This window comes from Amphiura filiformis, chromosome 12 (genome assembly GCF_039555335.1).
Source record: "Amphiura filiformis chromosome 12, Afil_fr2py, whole genome shotgun sequence".
In the NCBI taxonomy this organism is placed as follows: domain Eukaryota; kingdom Metazoa; phylum Echinodermata; class Ophiuroidea; order Amphilepidida; family Amphiuridae; genus Amphiura; species Amphiura filiformis.
The window spans coordinates 23,038,973-23,058,022 of record NC_092639.1 but is presented as its reverse complement, the minus strand read 5'-3'; the positions used below and the strand labels follow the sequence as shown (position 1 = coordinate 23,058,022).

The 19,050-nt window shown below is 36.9% G+C and overlaps 1 protein-coding gene across 1 annotated transcript in view; it reads right to left on the bottom strand.

The window, feature by feature from the left end:
• LOC140165955 (uncharacterized) overlaps positions 1 to 16,843 on the bottom strand; it is a 351,538-nt gene extending 334,695 nt beyond the window's left edge. The window contains 1 exon segment of the mRNA XM_072189295.1: positions 16,506 to 16,843. Coding sequence (XP_072045396.1) covers positions 16,506 to 16,614 — 109 coding nt within the window. The 5' untranslated portion in view covers positions 16,615 to 16,843.
• Between the last annotated feature and the right edge of the window lie 2,207 nt (positions 16,844 to 19,050).

The window sequence follows — 19,050 nt, the reverse complement described above, 5'->3', positions numbered from 1 at the left end:
CTTTGGCTCACTGTATAATAGACAAAGGAAACATGAGAAATTGTGCATGAAAGATGGCATTTCACATGTCGTCAATATTAATTCAACTCTTTGTCACATTTTTCTGTTTTTAACAATTTATTGTTTTTATGATGATTAACCCATTGTTTTGAACCATCCCAAGATATGACAGCCTCTAACAACATCCCTCTGGAATTAATGTAATTTGGGTGAGGAATTGCATAGCAACATTTGCTCAGTATTTTTTGTGGGACTCAAGAGCACATCAGACTTATCTAATTGCATTCTGAATAAGAGTAAGAGTAATGTCCTTCTGATATCAAATAATTTAGATTTTTGAAATTGGTGATATAATACAAAGTTGATGGCAAATTATTAAAATTTGATAGTTTTTATATTTTTGATATTTAACAGTCCTCGAAGTAAACTTTATAAATCTAATGATATGTACTTAAAAGTGTATGTACCTGTGCACTATAAAAATGGCTTGGTTTGGGGGCCATAGAGTTTAAGGCAATATACAGTCTGTGCTAAATAGTCAGCAAAGGAAGATATCTGTATTTCAAGATGACGTGAACATGCTGAAGACATGCTGTTGCAGCTGACTGAATATTAGTACGTATTTAGACCTTGAGATGAGAGGGTATGGGTTGCATATAAGAGGGACAAGATTTCTCACAGGGGGCAGCTTCCCCCTTCCCACTCTCCCCTTTCAAAGCTGGAATCAATATAAACTGACAACTTTTGAAGGTACGTGCAGCAGATGAACGCTAGATTTGATTCTAGATGTATAATGCAGAAACCATCCAAGCATGGTTCAAAATTTTTTTAATCACACCATGCAGTCTGGTATGTACAGATTTGTACAACATGTACACGCCTCCAGTGTAAGGATATGCACATTATTGCACTCCCTTCCTCAAATTACTAGGTCAATTCGATTAGTGCATCTGTGATTACAGAGGTGATTGAACCAAGCCTTTAGAGCTGAGGATAATACAGGTAGAAGGGAAGATGGAGAAGACAAAATAGAACAGCTAAAGGGCCTGGTGGAAAATAGCATAGTGTTTTATCTGTATTATACAGCATTCACCATCACCTGATACATCATCTGTAAGGCAGCGGTACATACATCACACCTGCAATTTGAACTGAACAGACTAGATTCCCTGACAAGTAAATGTAGTAGCTCAGTTCCCAAAGTACAGGTGCACCATGAAAATAATATCAGTGGCTTGGTTGGAGGGGCCCATTGAGTTTCAGGCAAGGATATACAGGCTGTGCTATTATAGTCATCAAAGGAAGATCATATGCATTTCAAGATGACCTGTTTAGAAAATACAAGTGGCCATGTTAAATGAACAAAATGATAGTATGCATAATGGCAGCTAACTGACTGAATAAATATCCCGATAAATACTACATAAGACCTTAAGAAGAGATGAGATGGATTGCATATATGCAATGGAGGAAACTTGTGCACATTGAGCCACTAACTACATAATGTGAAGAGATTCTAAATTAATCCATTTTCTTGGCAGACATATCGTTTCATCTAATTGTCCACCCATCAGTGACAGATGTCAGGATGGAGTAGATTTAAGGGGGTTCGAAACGATGTTTCTGGAAAACAGAAACTGAATTTAGAACCATTTGAATAGATTGAATAAGTTAAGCTAAATACACTGAGCAAAATAGTTTTTGTTTGAAGGAAATCGGACATACGGTTGTCAAGATATACATGTTTTTAGTTTCTTTGTATTCTATTGTTTTTGCCAATATATTGATGAAGTTAATGAGGAAAATTGGCATAATGTGCTCATGAATATTCATGTTTGCCAATATTATACCAATATCTTATGAATAAACCTTCTTACTACTTTTATTTTATATGATTTTGACATGAAACTTTGCCAATGTGTTTCTATGGCCTAAAACATTAACATGTGATTTCCCGCCCATCTAATTTGCATATTTGCATAATTAATTAGCATTATACTTAGGTTTGAATGACACTGGGATTCCTTGATCTTTGAAAATTCTGCGAAGTTTCTCCGACAGTCCAGATACGTATGGTATAGTCACGTTCCTGCCGCGTTTAGATTCACCGTCACCTTGCGTAGCTTGTGCGGTGGACACTTTATCAGCTGATTTGGTTTGAGAGAGAGCCTTGTGAAAAGTCCAATCGCGATATCCGCAAAGATTCAAGGCCTTCTGAAGGTGTTCGCGTTCCTTTTCCTTTGCGTCCTTGCTTGACGGAATCGTGTCCGCTCTATGAAATAGTGTCCGTATTACTCCGAGCTTATGAATCAGTGGATGGTGGGAATCAAATTCAAATAGCAAGTACTGATCTGTGTGTGTGTCCTTTCTGTACACAGAAGTTTCTAAGCGACCATCACTTTCCACTGTTTCACACTTTACCCAAGCGCTGGTCCATCCCAAGGACAAACAACCAAAGGACAAACAAAGCAACATTGTGTATGCAATTCAGTGCAAGGACAGTGGATGCAATGACCTTTACATAGGGGAGACCAAACAGACTCTAGCGAAGCGCATGTACCAGCATAGGAGAGCTAGCACTGGTTGCGGAGACTCTGCGGTTTACATGCACTTAGATAGCACTAATCATTCATTTGACAACAAGGACGTCAAGATATTAGATCGCGAAAGCAGATGGTTTGAGAGAGGAATCAAGGAAGCGATTTATGTTAAACGGGAGGAGCCTTCACTTAACAAGGGAGGCGGGCTACGACACAACTTGGCAGGGGCCTATTGTTCAGCGATAAAGAAGATCCCTCAGAGGTTGGGCTCATCTTCGACCTGTGACGTAACATCCTCTTCACAGGTCAACGAACTTTTGCCGCTTTAACATCAGTTGGCCTGATGATGCATCCGAGATAGGATGTGAAATATTGCCACTCACAAAAACGTAAGTCCAGTAGATCAGATTATAATAATTTCATAGTTATTTTTACCTGGATGAATGATAATCTTCATAATCGTAAGCTTATAAAGAGTTTCTTGCATGCTTGTGTGTATCCTGTACAGTAGCGTATTTAGCCCTTTTTGAGCAGGCGCCCCCGGTACAAAAAGAGGAGAGATCGAACTAGGGGAACGGGACATTATTTTGCAGGCTTCAAAATAGAAGTCAATTTGGGCCTTATGCGACTATAATAGCCCTATACTAGCCTATATTTTGTGATAGGGGGCCTTACTTTCCGAGCACGCTGGCAATTTGAGAGCATGGCATAAATTGTTTGGGCGGGGCGGGCAAGTATAATATTTTGAGCAGTTTTGAGCACTTACTAGTTGTAACCTAATGATACCGTTCAGGCGCGGATTCAGGGGGGCAGGTGGGCCCAGCCCCGGCCCCTCCTCCCAAGAGGAAAGGAGAAAAATTGCACGTATAAGTAGGCCCATGCCTAAACCGCAATCGGGTCAATCTATATATAATTAGAGGTTAATAACTGCATCGGTTATTTGGAGGGCATTGTGAAAAATCTAAACATGTTGCCTTTGGAACCGAGGAATATCCCGATGCCCCGAGGGATATTCTGAGGTCCAAAGCAAAATGTTTAGATTTTTCACAATGCCCGACATATTACCGATGCAAAGTTATTAACCTCATTCATAACCATCACTTTAATCTCTTCACCTTACAAAATAACACAAAATTTTGCTCAAAAGTTTATAAAAATAGATGATTTTTACATCTTCCCTTGCCAAAAATCGATCAGGCTAAAACAGAACGACCAATAACAAAAGTGCGTATCACAATCTGTGCAAATATGGTAGCGCGCAATCCAAATCTGGCAGCCAGCGCCAGCAAGCAGTTTGTTGGACGACAATACAGCGCACGCAGAAGTCAATTGTGTGCGACATTGAAACAATTACACATTTTGCGGTCAATTGTGAGATATTAATGACCTCGATTTGCGTTCGCGTTTTCGCAAATAATAAAATATGATTGGATCGCACGCATCGCGTTTATTAATGAGGTTATGAATATAGGCTTATACATAAAGTTGTGTTTCTTCTTTCATTAAAAAGAGTGCTCGATCCTGTGAAGGAGAGCGTGTACATAACATTAAAAGAAACAAATTTATTCCATGTTCACTACGGTCTGTTTCGCCCGAAGGCTATATAGGCTTATATAGGTCTGTGATTATTTTAGGCATTGCTTGAAAGTGGGTCCTCTGCCCAAAAGCATGTGAAAATTACGGCGGGTCCGTCACATTTTGTCACCAAAGTCAGTAGGCCTAAGGCGGACTAGCACTGGCTTCTGTGCTGTACTCTGATACCTGTATGATGATTTTCCAACTGTAGGATAGAAGCTGATAGTTGTCATTCTTTACGTCTTGTGGCGACAACCAATCACAGCGTATCCAGGAATTCGTAGACCGGGGGCGCAAAATAGATCTTTGCTACGCTCGGTGCTCCCTTCGGTCGCTATTCGAGAGGCGTCGCGGTTTGTGGAACGGGGCTAGTTCTAAGGCGGACTCCAGGCTTTTTCCCCGGGCTTTTTCAAACTAAAATTTTACACAATAATAGTGACAAAATTAATGGTCCACCAAATGGCTACAATTGGGTATTTATTTTCCAAAAGTTTCTTTCTCAAACTTTTTTACCCCGGAATTTTTTTACACAATAGGCCTAATAGTGCAAAAATAGTCCACCGAATGGCTTCAATTAGGTCTTCATTTTGCAAAATTTCTCACTTCTCAGGGGAACATCCCCTCAGACACCCCCTGCATGCGCATAGCGTTATGGATGCGTACATAATTATAAACCAACAATTCATACAATTTGTAAAAGTCAAAACTTGTCCACAAATGGCTTGAATTGGGCCGTCTTTTCGCAAATTTTAGGCTTTTTCAAACTAAAATTTTACACAATAATAGTGACAAAATGGTCCACCAAATGGCTTCAATTGGGTACCGTATTTATTTTTCAAAAGTTTCTTTCTCAAACTTTTTTACCCCGGAATTTTACAGAATAGGCCTATAAAGTATAATAGTGCAAAAATAGTCCACCGAATGGCTTCAATTAGGTCTTCATTTTGCAAAATTTCTCACTTCTGAGGGGCACATCCCCCTCAGACACAGGTCCCTGCATGCGCAACTTCATGGGTACATAATTATAAAGCAATAATTCATACAATAAAAGTCCAAACTTGTCCACAAATGGCTTCAATTAGGCCGTCTTTTCGCAAGTTTTAGGCTTTTTCAAACTCAAATTTTACACAATAATGACAAAATGGTCCACCAAATGGCTTCAATTAGGTCTTCATTTTGTAAAAGTTTCTCACTTATGAGGGGGCACATCCCCTCAGACACCCCTGCCTCGCGCAAAGCGCTCCGGATGGCCGCCGCCGCCATATGATATTTTACAAAGATCTATTTTGCGCCCCCCGGTCTACGAATTCCTGGATACGAGCCTGCTGTAAGAGTCGCTGTGATTGGTTGTCGCCACAAGACGTAAAGAATGACAACAACGTGTTGTTTGCGAAAGCAACGCGTTGCTTTCAGAAGGCGAAAGCAACTGTAACAGTCTATGGTCAAACTTGTCAGGGAATACTGACAATTAATTAATTAAGATTAGTCTCCAGCATAAACCAAATCACCTGGATTGAAGGCAGTTGAACTCTGCCTGCAGGATGGGGATTGGGGATGGTTGGAAACCTTGCTATGATCCCAATGTGCCTGGCTATAAAAGTTCTTGGTACACTTGTCAAATAATTCTATGTGAATTGGGTATTCAAACTCATACCCAACGCCATAAAGTCAATATTAAAAGTTTTGATTGCAGATGCAGAATAACAAATTTTCCAGGGATGAGGTCTATGCAGCATGTAGGCAGTGTGCCTTGGAGCACTATGCTTCTAACTTGATTACATGTTTTATTCAAGTTGATTATCAATCATCCAAACTGACAAAATAATCTGGTTTATTTTTTTCTCTTCTACCTTCCTTCTACCATAAGAAAAAATTGAAGTTGTAGACATATTTGACTATGTGTAATGTTAAATGATAGCAAACATTAACAATATGTGGTATATATAATGTGGAGCCCCATATGGAGCTTATTTAATTCAGAGCCTGTCTATAATGAAGAAAAAGTAAGATGTAGGCCCTGCCCCATATGCATGCTTGAAGTCCAAGCATATGTCTGGATAGTCTTCTGATTCATATATCAGGGACTGGCCCAGCTTTCTTAATATTTTCTACTTCAAGTTCAAAATCAAGAAAATGACAACCAATTAAAATATCCATCTCCTATTTCGGTAGATCATCATACAACAGCATTCAAGAACTCACCCCGATTTGACTGACACGAGCGTGAAAAAAATATTTGAGGGTGAAAATAACAATAAAACATATGCTTATAGGTCATTTCTGGGGTAAAATTGTTTGTAGTTTCTAATTTTACCACTAACTAGTATAGTTTTTGAGCCAATTTTGTCCAAAAAACGCCATTTTCGTGTGACAAAAATTTGGAGCCTTCATTTAGAATCACTGATTATACCCATTTAACCTTTAATTATGATCCATTTACCACTTTTATTCATTAATTTAGGGTAGTACCATTCAGTCAAAACCATTATTTTCCTTATTGATCATTTATTTTTCTTGTAATGGTCACTGGAAATTGACATTTGCCGTGACAAAAGATTCACAAAAAAACTCAATTTTCAGATGACAAACGGCTTGTAACATTCATAAAATTTGATCAGAAGGTGCTACAAAGAAGATTTACCCCTCATTTTATTCAGCATTTAATAAGCTAAATGCTGAAAATAATTTTGTATTTATTATTGTTTATAAATATTCAGAAAAATCACAAAATGTTACCCCTACCCCTTAATTTTCAAGGGCGTGAAAAACACATAAGTTTGTTAAAAAATCCAGGCTTTTTTAATAATCGACCTATGGACTTAAAATTCAAACTTGATGTGCCCAAGATACTTGGCTACAACAAGTTTGAGTTATTGGTGCTCACTGTGTATATTAAAAAAGCCTGGATTTTTTAAACAATTTGATATGCCCATTTTAGAGCCTTGGACACACTTTTTCGTATACACCTATCCGACTTCGCCATTACTGCGGTGTCCCCGATGTAAAACTGCGGTGTCCCGAGGTCGGGGGTTCCATCCATTATTTATTGTGTGCTATACAGAATTGTACCGGGAATTGTACACAACAGTGATATTCAATACACAATCATGAGTATTGAATTACGAATTAAAATCTCCCGCTCTGGTACATCTGTGTTGCCGTCAATAGAGGGCCAAATACAGTAAACGCTTCTCGGATTGGTGTATAGGAAATTAGGAATTTTGGATTTTGAAAACGAAAGCACTGTAGGTATTTTTGACTTCAGATTCAGATTCTGCACAAAATTTCACTATAGAAAAAGTGTATTTTATTGTTTTAGCAATAACTTTACTTTTTGGCAAATTTGTCAGTCAAACCGGGGTGACATTTCGAACCTTGTCATACATCCATTTTAAACACAATGATGTGCTTGTTCACATTTTCTTCACTGGTCTTCCTTCTTTTTAGCCAATAGGAAAAATTAGGATTGGGGGCCCGCGCCCGCATAATTAACAAGAAAATTTTTAATATTATTTGTGTCCGGTCACTCAGTGTTTATCAACACAAATTTACCATGAAATTGTTCTGGTGTGACATGTTTGCAAATCCCTTATAAATGTCACTCTGAACTCAGTAATCACCTTGATTGGAGGCAGTTAGACTCTGCCTACTGAAGGGGGGATTGTGGATGGTTGGAAAATTTCTTCCAACTTTCTGCTATAATTCAAAGGCTATTAACTTCTTAGGAGTTCATATTTGTTATTTCAAAGACAATTCAAACAAACTTACTATTAACTTATATATGCTCATTTTCATCCCTACCAGTACCATGTAGATATTTCTACCCTTGACCAACACCCTACCCTGAAACCTAAACCAAGTTTGTCAACAGTCCTGTAAATTTCAAGGTGAATTTTAATGGTAACACTAAAGGTTCATGTTCATTAGCACTCCACAAATGACCACAATAACTAATGACTATCAAAACTAACACATCATATTTGAGAAAAGCCAAATTTGAAACACAAAATTCATCATCTGTCATGGTCAAGTGCCAATTTGTATGATTTACTGAAGTTCCATTTTCAAAAGCCAACAAGAAAAGCAAAGCATGACTAAAGATTATTTTCAAAGAACATGACAACAATAAATTCAACTGCCAAGCTCTATATTCATTTTCATTGCTTTCAGCAAAGATTCTAGTACCTTGTAGATATACTACCCTTGACCCACACCCTACCCTGAAACCTAAACTAAGTTTGTCAACAGTCCTGTAAATTTCAATTTTATTGTAGGCCTACATTAAGTCAGTATGTTCAGTATGGCAACACTAAAGGTTCATGTGAACACAGATGATGTGAACCACACTAACATGACAATCAAAACTTACAATCATCATCATCAGTCGGCTGCGGAGCAGGCGACTACAAGCTTTCTCCAACTAATGCGATCTTGGGCAAGCGAAACAATTTTGTTTGGCTGCAGCATCCCTTCAGTATCTCCCAGGAGGTGCTGGACATACTGTAAGTACAGTGTGCTTGGCCGTCCGGTTTCCTCTTCCCATGTGGTGGAATATAAAGCGCATATTCTTTCACAGGCTCGCCATCTTCAAGACGCAGTATATGGCCGAGAAATTTGAGTTGATGAATCTTGACTCTGGCAACCAGTGGAGTGGTGTTGGTCAGGTTGTAGATGGTTTCGTTTGGAATCCGATCCACACGCTTGATGTTTAACATGACTCTGTAGCAAGATGTTGCAAATGCATTGATCTTGTTTTCCCTGTCCTTGGTAATTACCCATGACTCGCACCCGTACAGAAAGACAGTAACACACGTTGTCTGAAACAGCTTGATTTTTGTTTCGATTGGCAGGGACAGGCTTCTCCAAAGGCGTTCCAGTTTCCAGAAAGCTGCCCAGGCTAGTGCTTTTCCTCTTTTTAGGTCTCCAACACTAGAGCCCATCTTGGAACCCAAATACCTGAAGTCTGTGACATGGTTGATGGTACTACCATAGACTTCAAGTGCTGGTTAGGCGTTACAGTTTGCAGTCATATATTCTGTCTTAGGTGCGCTGATTACAAGGCCTAGATCTGCTGCTGCAGTTGCAGTCCTAGTAAGCTGTGACTGGGCCCGGTCTATGGAAGATTCCAGAAGGGCAATATCATCAGCAAAATCCAGGTCATTCAGCATCTTGGCAGGATACCTGCTTGACCGACGTGGGTAGGTAACAATTCCAGCGTCAATTCCAGAAGTTGATTTCATCAGAAGGTAGTCTACCAGTAAACTTACAATAGGCCTGAGAAATTATTGAAAAAGAAGCCAAATTTAAAAACAAAATTCTAAACTGAATCCATCATCTGTCAAGTCATGTTCAAGGTTTCAACTTCACAACCTTTTCTGTACAAATTGCTTGTTAATTAGCACTTCTCCCCTCACTTCTCAAATCAAGTGTAAATAAAAAATCACTCTCCATGGCCATTGGCCACCATATTAACATATCCCACAAGAAAGATGTTCAGCAAGGAGACTCAATCAATCTCACCCCCTCCTTTTGCCTCCCATATATTAACTGATCTGCCTTTTTTCCTTTAGTTTGAAAGAGAAGATCTTTCATTTTTTCTGCTTTTTTGTGGTAATATTTATTCCATAAACTGTACATTTGTGTGCAAATTGAGGGCTCTATTTTTAAATTAGCCAAATAATATGATTCATTCCTTACATTTCATGATAAAAAGGTTTTTTTTAATTTCCTTGTCATTTGTTATTATTTTCTAGTGTCTACCCCTTGTAAAGATTTTAAGATAAATAGCACCATCATTGTTCAACTTGACTTTAAAATGGCACAGTTTTACATTACATCAAACAACTGTGACCAGTGGAACCAACAGAATTCAATTTCAGGGTTTTGTCTATACGTAAATGTGTGTCCATTTGTGATACATAGGTACCGGTACCAACATGCATACCAGCAGGCCCGTATGCAGGATTTCATTTGGGGGTGCTGATTTTGAAAAAGTGGACCTTTTTTTTTCAAAATGTTGTGAAAAGTGGACTTTCTTCCTAAAATTTGGACCTTTTTTGTCCAAAAAAGCGTAAAAACCCTGATTTTTTGGTTCGCTACGCTCGCAAATTATGAAATTTTTGGACTTTTTTTATACTTTGCCAAATTTGGGGAGGGGGGTAGCCTAAAAACGCAAACACACAAAAAAGTGACGATGCAGCATTTTACTTTCTAAATTCTAGATCATTAATATGACCCACTGTTAAAATCAATACCAGTACAGTATGGAGGAAATTGAAAATACATCTTTTTTTGAATTCTGGAAGACTGTAGAAAGAAATTTTGGGTTGATCCTGCATGCAATTATTTTGTGTATGCTAATCCTAACCCTAATCCTAACCCTATCCCTAAGGCCAAAAAAAAAAAGTTGTTTGCTTGCCCTCGTCCGACCGACCGTCTCGGCAGTCCCGACCGTAGAACTTTTTTTTTTGAAAAAAGTTTTTTTTTTGCGATTTTCCCAAAAATTGCATGTATTTTTTATCTGAAAACCGATGATTTAAAAGAAACATTGTAAAATACCATATCCTGCATGTTTACGTGTCCGGCCGGCTGTACCTGACTGTCGGGTTCCGCAATTTCGTATACCACCTCAGCGTCTAAGCTCTCATACAATTTGCTATCCACATGCACATTTCAGACGGCGCATCTAGGGATGAGTTTATTTACAGGCAAAATATAACCGTGCATATCGTGCAAGAATGGACACAATATAGCAGATGTTAAAATATATGATAAAAGTAGATAAAATTTGAAAACAGTTGTACCAGATATTCATTTCTTGTTTATAAATATTTAGATTCATGATATTTGTTCGTATCGACCAGGGAGTAACATTGCACTATTTTTTTCAACATGTTTGTTGAGGCTACTTTTATTAAGAGCATAAATCGCTCGGTATAAATATGATTTCACTTTAAACATGGCGGACACAACACGAGTAGCGCTAGATGTACAGGTGAAGCAAGGGACCGAACACGCTGATTTAGTTTTGAAAAGCAGAAAACACTACATGTACATGTAGGAGAATTGTACACTTCATTAAAGCGTAGGCCTACATGTAGAAGAGCTACAATTGTTTAAGGTGCAAGTTACGAGCACAGATGCTGGACCATGGCGTGATGTTGCTGCTACGGAAATGCTTGAACCATTAATTGCATTCGGTATTCGCCATGTCTGTTTCTGGGAAGCGGAAAAAAAAAAAAAAAAAAACTTTTTCCCGACCGACCGACCCAATTTTTAAAATCCATTCGAGGGCAAGCAAACAATTTATTTTTTTTGGCCTAATCCTAATCCTATCCCTAATCCTAATCCTAACCCTAATCCTAACCCTATCCCTAATCCTAACCCTAACCCTAATTCTAACCCTAAACTAACCCTTCTCTCTCAATGTAAAAGAGTGGAAAACTCACTCCCCAAAAGAGTGATTCACTTATAAAACCACTCAAAAGAGTGAAATGTGATTTTTAACCACTCATAAAAGAATGAAAACTACTCTAAAAGAGTAAATTTCAACTCATTCAAGGAGTTAAATGAAGGAAAGAATGTTTTTAGAGTTGTCCTTCATTTAACTCCTTGAAAGAGTTAAAATTCACTCTTTTAGAGTGGTTTTCACTCGTTTTAGAGTGGTTTTAAAGAAAAAAAAAACACATTTCACTCTTTTGGGGAGTGAGTTTTTCACACTTTTACATTTAGAGAGTAAACCCAACCCTAATTTCATGTAAAATTACATGAAGGAATAACCAAATTTTGGAAGTAGTATAAACATGATATTAATAGGTACAATCCACTGCAAAAGCACTCATGTACTCCCACTCAATCAAAGCTGTACTCAGTTGAGAATATTCTTCAGATTCAGTCTTCTTGGTTGGCTTCGAATGAGAAGCGTTGAGAATATTCTTCAGATTCAGTCAAGCATTTTAAGGACTGTGAAGCAACATGAAATTACACACCCCAAGGCCAGATTACAACAGCTTATTTCACATTATTCTTCCAATCATATAATAACAAATCTTTTATATCATATTTTCTTATTTATCATTTTAAGTTTTTTGTTTATAGTGGCCTCTTGCATGGCTATAGAAAACTTCTTTATCGTCCCTCTCCAAGGAGCATGGAGATCAGCTTAATTATTTTGACATGAATTGAAAATTGGGGATTATTTTCATGGGAGCTTTTCCAAACTACTGAATACTTAACTATGGGATTTATAATAAAACCCATGGAATTTGGAGCCACAACCCTGGCTAGTCATGCTCTGCTTATTTTTTTTCTGAAATCTCAGCTACTGTACTTTATTTATTTCCATCCAAAAACATAAACAAATTCAAAATCACACACTTGAAATCAACAATGCAGTTGCAGGTCTCTGTGGTCCAGTGACATAGCCTGGATATTTGTGTTGGGGGGGGCAAGTGATACCAAGAACCGGCAAGATATAATGACAAGTGGGGAGTAACGACTAATGGGTGGGGTGCAGGGGCCTGCCTTAGGGCCCATTGTGGGGTCCAGGGGACGGAAGTTTTAGCCTTTTGGAGGGTTATTGGAGTACAAGGGAACACATGGAAATCAATGTAATTTATTTTATTTATTTATTTTGTGGGCTGAACTGGGTGTGTTTGGTGCTAAAATACACTCTTTCTCCCCTTTTATTTTAAATTTTTAGATCCTTTTTCCCCCATTTTGTGTATAGCTGCATGTCAAGAAGTCCCTGACTAGGCATCCAAATTTATAAGTAAAATAGGCCCTAGTTCTGATAAATTAACCCACTAAATTTAGGAATTGCACAAATTGAAAACATGTGAAATCAGTTTGGTAATTAAGGGATCTGGAATGAGCGTTTTGAGCATTTCTACAGTATTTTTTATGGAACATGAGAGCACCTCAGGCGTATCGAATTGCATTCTGAATACGAAGCATGTCTTTCTGATATCAAATAATTTTCATTTTTTTGAAAATCACGATACAATACAAATTTTATGACAAATTATAAAAATTTGATATTGTTCAAATTTTTGATATATAACAGTCCTCGAAGTAAATTTTATAAATCTAATGATATATTCTCAAAGTGTATGTAGCTGGGAGGAAAAGCCGACGATCAATTGAAAATTTTGACCTTTCATATTGAAGATATGGATTTTTTTCCCCAAAAAGGCCTAATTTTTGTTGGTGTTTTGGGGAAAAAATCCATATCTTCAATACGAAAGGTCAAAATTTTCATTTGATCGTCGGCTTTTCATCCCACCTACATTATCGCTAAGTATAAATCATCAGATTTATAAAGTTTACTTCGAGTACTGTTAAATATCAAAAATGTCAATTTTTAATGATTTGCCATAAAATGTGTATTACATTGCGAATTTCAAAAAATCAAAAATTATTTGATATCAGAATGACATTCTTCGTATTCAGAATGCAATTCAATATGTCTGATGTGCTCTAATGTCCCACAATAAATACTGTCCAAACGTTCATACCCCTTCCCTTAAAGGAAAAAGAAATTTTATTCTAGATGTAAAGGGGGTCCGGGTAAAGAGGTAAAAGATCACACTTTTCCATGAAAAATCTTTAACTGGCTGAAAAATCCATGAAAAATCACCAAGATTATACTAAGAGTTTTTTAATGGATTTTTTCAACCCACCACAGATTTTTGTACCGAGTTCTTGGTGGCTACCAAACATGTATTATTAAGGGGGTACTACACCCTTGCCAAATGTTGTGCCTATTTTTGCATTTTTCTCAAAAATTATAACACATTGGGGACAAGTAAGATATGTATATTATAGGGGCAAGGACTACAACTACTGCACTAGAAATTTTATTTCAGCACAGACAACAGTTTTGGAGTTACAATCAAAAATGAGGGAAAACCAGTATTTGATTAAAAAATCAATAACCACTTGCTTTGAGTTGCTGACTTTTTAGTACAGTAGTTGTAGTCCTTGCCCCTAAAACATACATATCTTACTTGTCACCAAATGTGCTATACTTTTTGAGAAAATTGCAAAAATAGGCACAAATTGGACAGGGGTGTAGTACCCCCTTCAAGGCCATTCATTCAGTGATTGCTCATGCATACTGACTACTGAGGATTGGAAAAATCATCAAAATTCAGATTTTGTCACCTTAGTTAGTGTCACAGATGTGCTAACATAAAAGTTAAAGTTAAAACATTTGACATAATACATGTACATGATTCTGTAATTTCTCTACCTAAAGGAGTATTTTCTTGATTCTAGCATTCTCTTATGACATTTTCCAGTTGATATCCACGAAATAGGCTTATTCCAAAAATTTCTGATTTTGCGTTTGCGATTAAATCCATGATTATGTATATTTAATACACTGGTCCATAGGCAACATGTTATAATTTTGTTCTGGTGTAATTCAAATTTCATGATATTTTTGCTAAATGAATCAATTTGTAAGAAATATATGGTAGATAAACATGATGTTGCCAGAGGTTTCCAGTAAAAAACCTCAAAAAGTTGGGTGATTATTCTGTGGATCCCGAAATGCCCTTTTAAGTTTAAAAATTAGCTGCATGTAGGCCTGGGGCTTCAATTTTGTCAATACTGCTGTTTTCATTTTTCATTTCAAAAATACTAATTTTAATGACTTTTAGACAATTTATAAACAATTTCATTTTTTACACTTTCACTGGGATCACTGATGAATGGGCCTTTAATTTGAGTATTCAGTATTTATATGAAAAATAAAAACTCACAATGTGTGTTTGTATGAATCACTTTGTGTACCAAGGGATCATAGGGATGTACATACATGCACGGGATATGCAGTGTGCTCTTTTAATATAGTAAATTGTACATGTTTATGTGTATTTTTAAGGCCTACAGAGTACAGACCCTACCTGCCTGCAGTCTAGATAACTTTTACAAAAGCAACAGTGTCAAATCAATGTTTCACGCCTTCAGCTAGCCTCAATATAGGCCTAAGGGAGTGTTCATAAATACTTTGGTAGGGGGGCTGGAAAATATGTAGGGGGGTCATAAAATTTTAGGAGTTCTGAAGAGGGGGGTTAAAAAAGTTTTGGGTGTATGAACAGGGGGGGGGTTAAAAAGTTTTTGGGCACGTAGAGGGGGGGTGTAAAAACTTTAGCAACATTAGTCCTGAAGCAAAAAATATAAAATAGCCTGAAATTTTTTTCAGCTCCACGCACCAAATGTTCCCTAAAGCCAGAACAAAAGTTCATTCCAGATAAGGGTATTTGATCAGGTCCTTTATGTATTTTGAAAAGTCATTCAATATAAGTATGAAGTGTTAAAAATTGTCTTGTTGTCTATAACTTAATTTTGAGGTTTGTGTCAGTTCCTTCTGATCTGCTCTTTTAATCACCAAAAGACTGCAATAACTTTGTTCTTCTTTAGTGTTGACAATTTTTACAATAATGTTTCATGCAGTACAGATTATTAATTCATTATCAACTAAATCATGTTGCTTTACAATTATAGGCGGAGGAATCTTGGAGAACGGGGTACACGTTTCCACCCCTAATTTTTCCATGGGGACTTCCCTAAAGATCCTAGTAGGAGAAAAAAACCAATAACTGCCCTATGCAACTTTTTAGCACATCGAAAAGCACAGTGTTTTGGGCCCACATATAGGGTAAAATTGCACAATTTTGCGCGTCGCGATCACACGAACTGGCCCAGCAAATAGCAAAACACCCCATTTCGGCAGTAGTGTAGCCAGGGGGCAAGGGGGGGGGGGGAAGTGCCCCCATGACAAAGATGAATGAAAAATGAAAGATAAAATCTGGAGGGCAAAGGAAAAGAATAGAGGCAAGGAACCCCTTTTCCACCCAAATTCACCCTGAGCATGGGCCAAAATAGTGTAAAATACAAAGCGTTTATGCGCTGTATGCGCACATTGTCACAATAAAGGCATTTTCATCCCCATCATGGGCGAAAATAGTGTACAAATGAGGGGGGGTCAAAATAGTTTTGAACCTAATATGAGGGGGGTCAAAAAAAAGTTTTAGGTCCATTAAGAGGGGGTCAACAAAGTTTTGGGTTCGTGAAGAGGGGGGTTAAAAAATTTCGACATGAAAAAAAAAAAAAAAAATTCCAGCCCCCCCCACCAAAGTATTTATGAACACTCCCTAAGTTGTTGAAGAAAGTTGGATTGGTCATTCTCTATTCAATAACATAAAACTCCACTCACACTCAATACTCCATAGGTCATGAAACTTTATGCATTCACTATAAAAATGCCTGAAAACAATTTTGGTAATTTATAAAAGAGACGGGTGTTTTAAAAGAAAACTGCACAAAGCTAATTAGCCCCAGGTATAAATTTGGATTTGGTCCTTGACAAAGTCACAGGCTTACCTCTTTTACTCCTGGCGGACACGGGTGAGACCAGTATACAAACGCAGAGCAAGCAGTACACCAGGGCCGTAAAACCTTGAGCACTTGTCACCTTGTACATTGCATCCATGGGACCACTATGTATCCACAGTCCAGAATAATGAAGAAACTTGAAAATGTAGTTTTTGGCGAAATACTCCTTTTTCTTAACCATATCATTGCATAACTTCAAGCCAGTTAATCCAAACACTAGTAAGTTGTTCAACAATAAAACACATTTGTAGATTCAAAGTACTGAATTTTGTGATCACAAACGTCCTATGCACTGTGTACAAAATACACATCAGTCACAGAACCACCACTTGTTTGCACCTGCTTCGTCGTGTGTTTACATTGTTTCTAGATTCTTGCAACTACTACGCTCTAAAATCCCTAAACTTAATAATTAATCATAAAATCCCCTTAAAATATATTTTTTTTTTTTTTTTTATATGTTATACAGTATCCGTAAGAATATGAATAATAAATATTTTCTGCTATATTGTAATTGATCAAATTAAAAACTTTCCTAAGTAATTTCTTTTTCAATAAATTTGACACATCATATAAAAACACACAAAATCATGAATGAACCACAGAATGACTACACGGTTCACTTGGTCAACCAATCAAATAGAAGTTTGTAAATTGATTGACGAAGTAAACAGCCAATCACATTTATTTTGCTCTAATTAGATGCAAAAAACCATTATTTCAACAAATTGCAAGGGTTGTGAGTTGACTTTCATCTAGATTAGATCAATTATTAATCTGGCATAATTCTTTATAATAAATGTCTTTGTATACATCGTGGAACTTATTTCTTATCTTATTTGAATAACTATTTCATTGTTTGTTTAATTTATTTCATTGATTGATTCGTTTTATTTATTTATTTATTTATTTATTTATTTATTTATTTATTTATTTATTTATTTATTTATTTATTTATTTATTTATTTATTTATTTATTTACTTATTTATTTATTTATTTATTTATTTATTTATTTATTTATTTATTTTTATGTTTTAATTATCTATTTGATGTTTCATAAACGTGCTAAAAATGTCAGTTGAGTTTCCGATGTAATCTTTCTTTCATTATTCAATAATGAGGTGAATATCTTACTTGAATAACCTTTCCGAAAAGGCAAGATGTCAGTCTCTACAAACACATGAATTGCACACATCTAAATACATGAACACACAATAAAATACATAAAAAATAAATGACCAATAAGTCAGAGTAAAGCAAACAGTCAATTATTTACTGATTTAAGTTTAATTAAAACAGGAAAGAGAAGACATTGGAAGGTCGACCCTTCATGTAATTATTTCGTGTAAGCTAATCCTAACTCTAACCCTAATCCTAACCCTAACCCTAAGCCTAATCATAATCATAACCCTAATCCTAATCCTAACCCTAATCCTAATCCTAATCCTAACCCTAATCCTAACCCTAATCCTAACCCTAAACTAACTCTAACCCTAATTTCGTGTAAAATTACATGAAGGATTAACCCATTGGAAAGGAATCAATGAGTACTGATGGTAAGTTGCACTTGGAACAAGTTCAGATACTTGAAAGTGTTTGAACTTGTTCTAATTGTTTTATCATAGAGCCACCTGGCTCCCCCCGTTCGTTTATGCACTCAATATTCCAAGTAACACATGCTGTTCATTTTAGATCGAGATCAGTGGCATAGATTTCTTTTTGACATGGGGGGGTGGGGGGGATTTCTTGAAGTATAATTAATCAAGCACCTTTTGGCGACAGAACGAGTTAACGGTACAAATGCGCGCTAATTTCGCCATTGAAGCTAAATTGATGAAATATGGTGCAAAAGTTGAATATGCGCGCGAACCGCACAAAAAGTTGCAATTTTGGGGCTAAAATGACCAAATATAAGGTTAATTTGGTCAAAACCCCACATACAGGCGTCAACATTGGGGGATGATTGTATGGACCACCCCCTGGCAAAATATTGGGGGGGGGGGTGAGTTATCCCCCATCCCCGGGATATACGCCTATGATCGAGATTATAAAATGGATTGAATATAATCCATTTGAATATAAAATGGATATACCCAGCAAACGTAGAAATGTTTTGACACGTTTTAAACATGTTATAGTTTGGGTTTGGGTTCAGATAAGAACGCTTTAATAACATTAAATGTCGGGTTATATAAAGGTGTTCTGAGTATGAGTGTGTCAAGTTAATCAAAACTTTTATATCATGTATATAGGGCTATAATTAAATTATTCCGACTCGCTGATACGTTTCGAAACTTATTTTTCTTAATGTCCACATTTGGGTTAAAATCACAAAAGATCCATTTTCTTGAGGAAATATGAAAAATGGACCATCAAAGGTCCATTGATTCATGAGTTATGAGTTATGTTAAAGTCCAGTCCACCTTCTTGATACGTCAAAATTTTGAATTTGAAATTCTGTTATAATCCAGGGGGCACTCCAACTTTAGGGGTGAAACGTATATAGGGCTGTTAAGACCCCCCCTTTCAGCA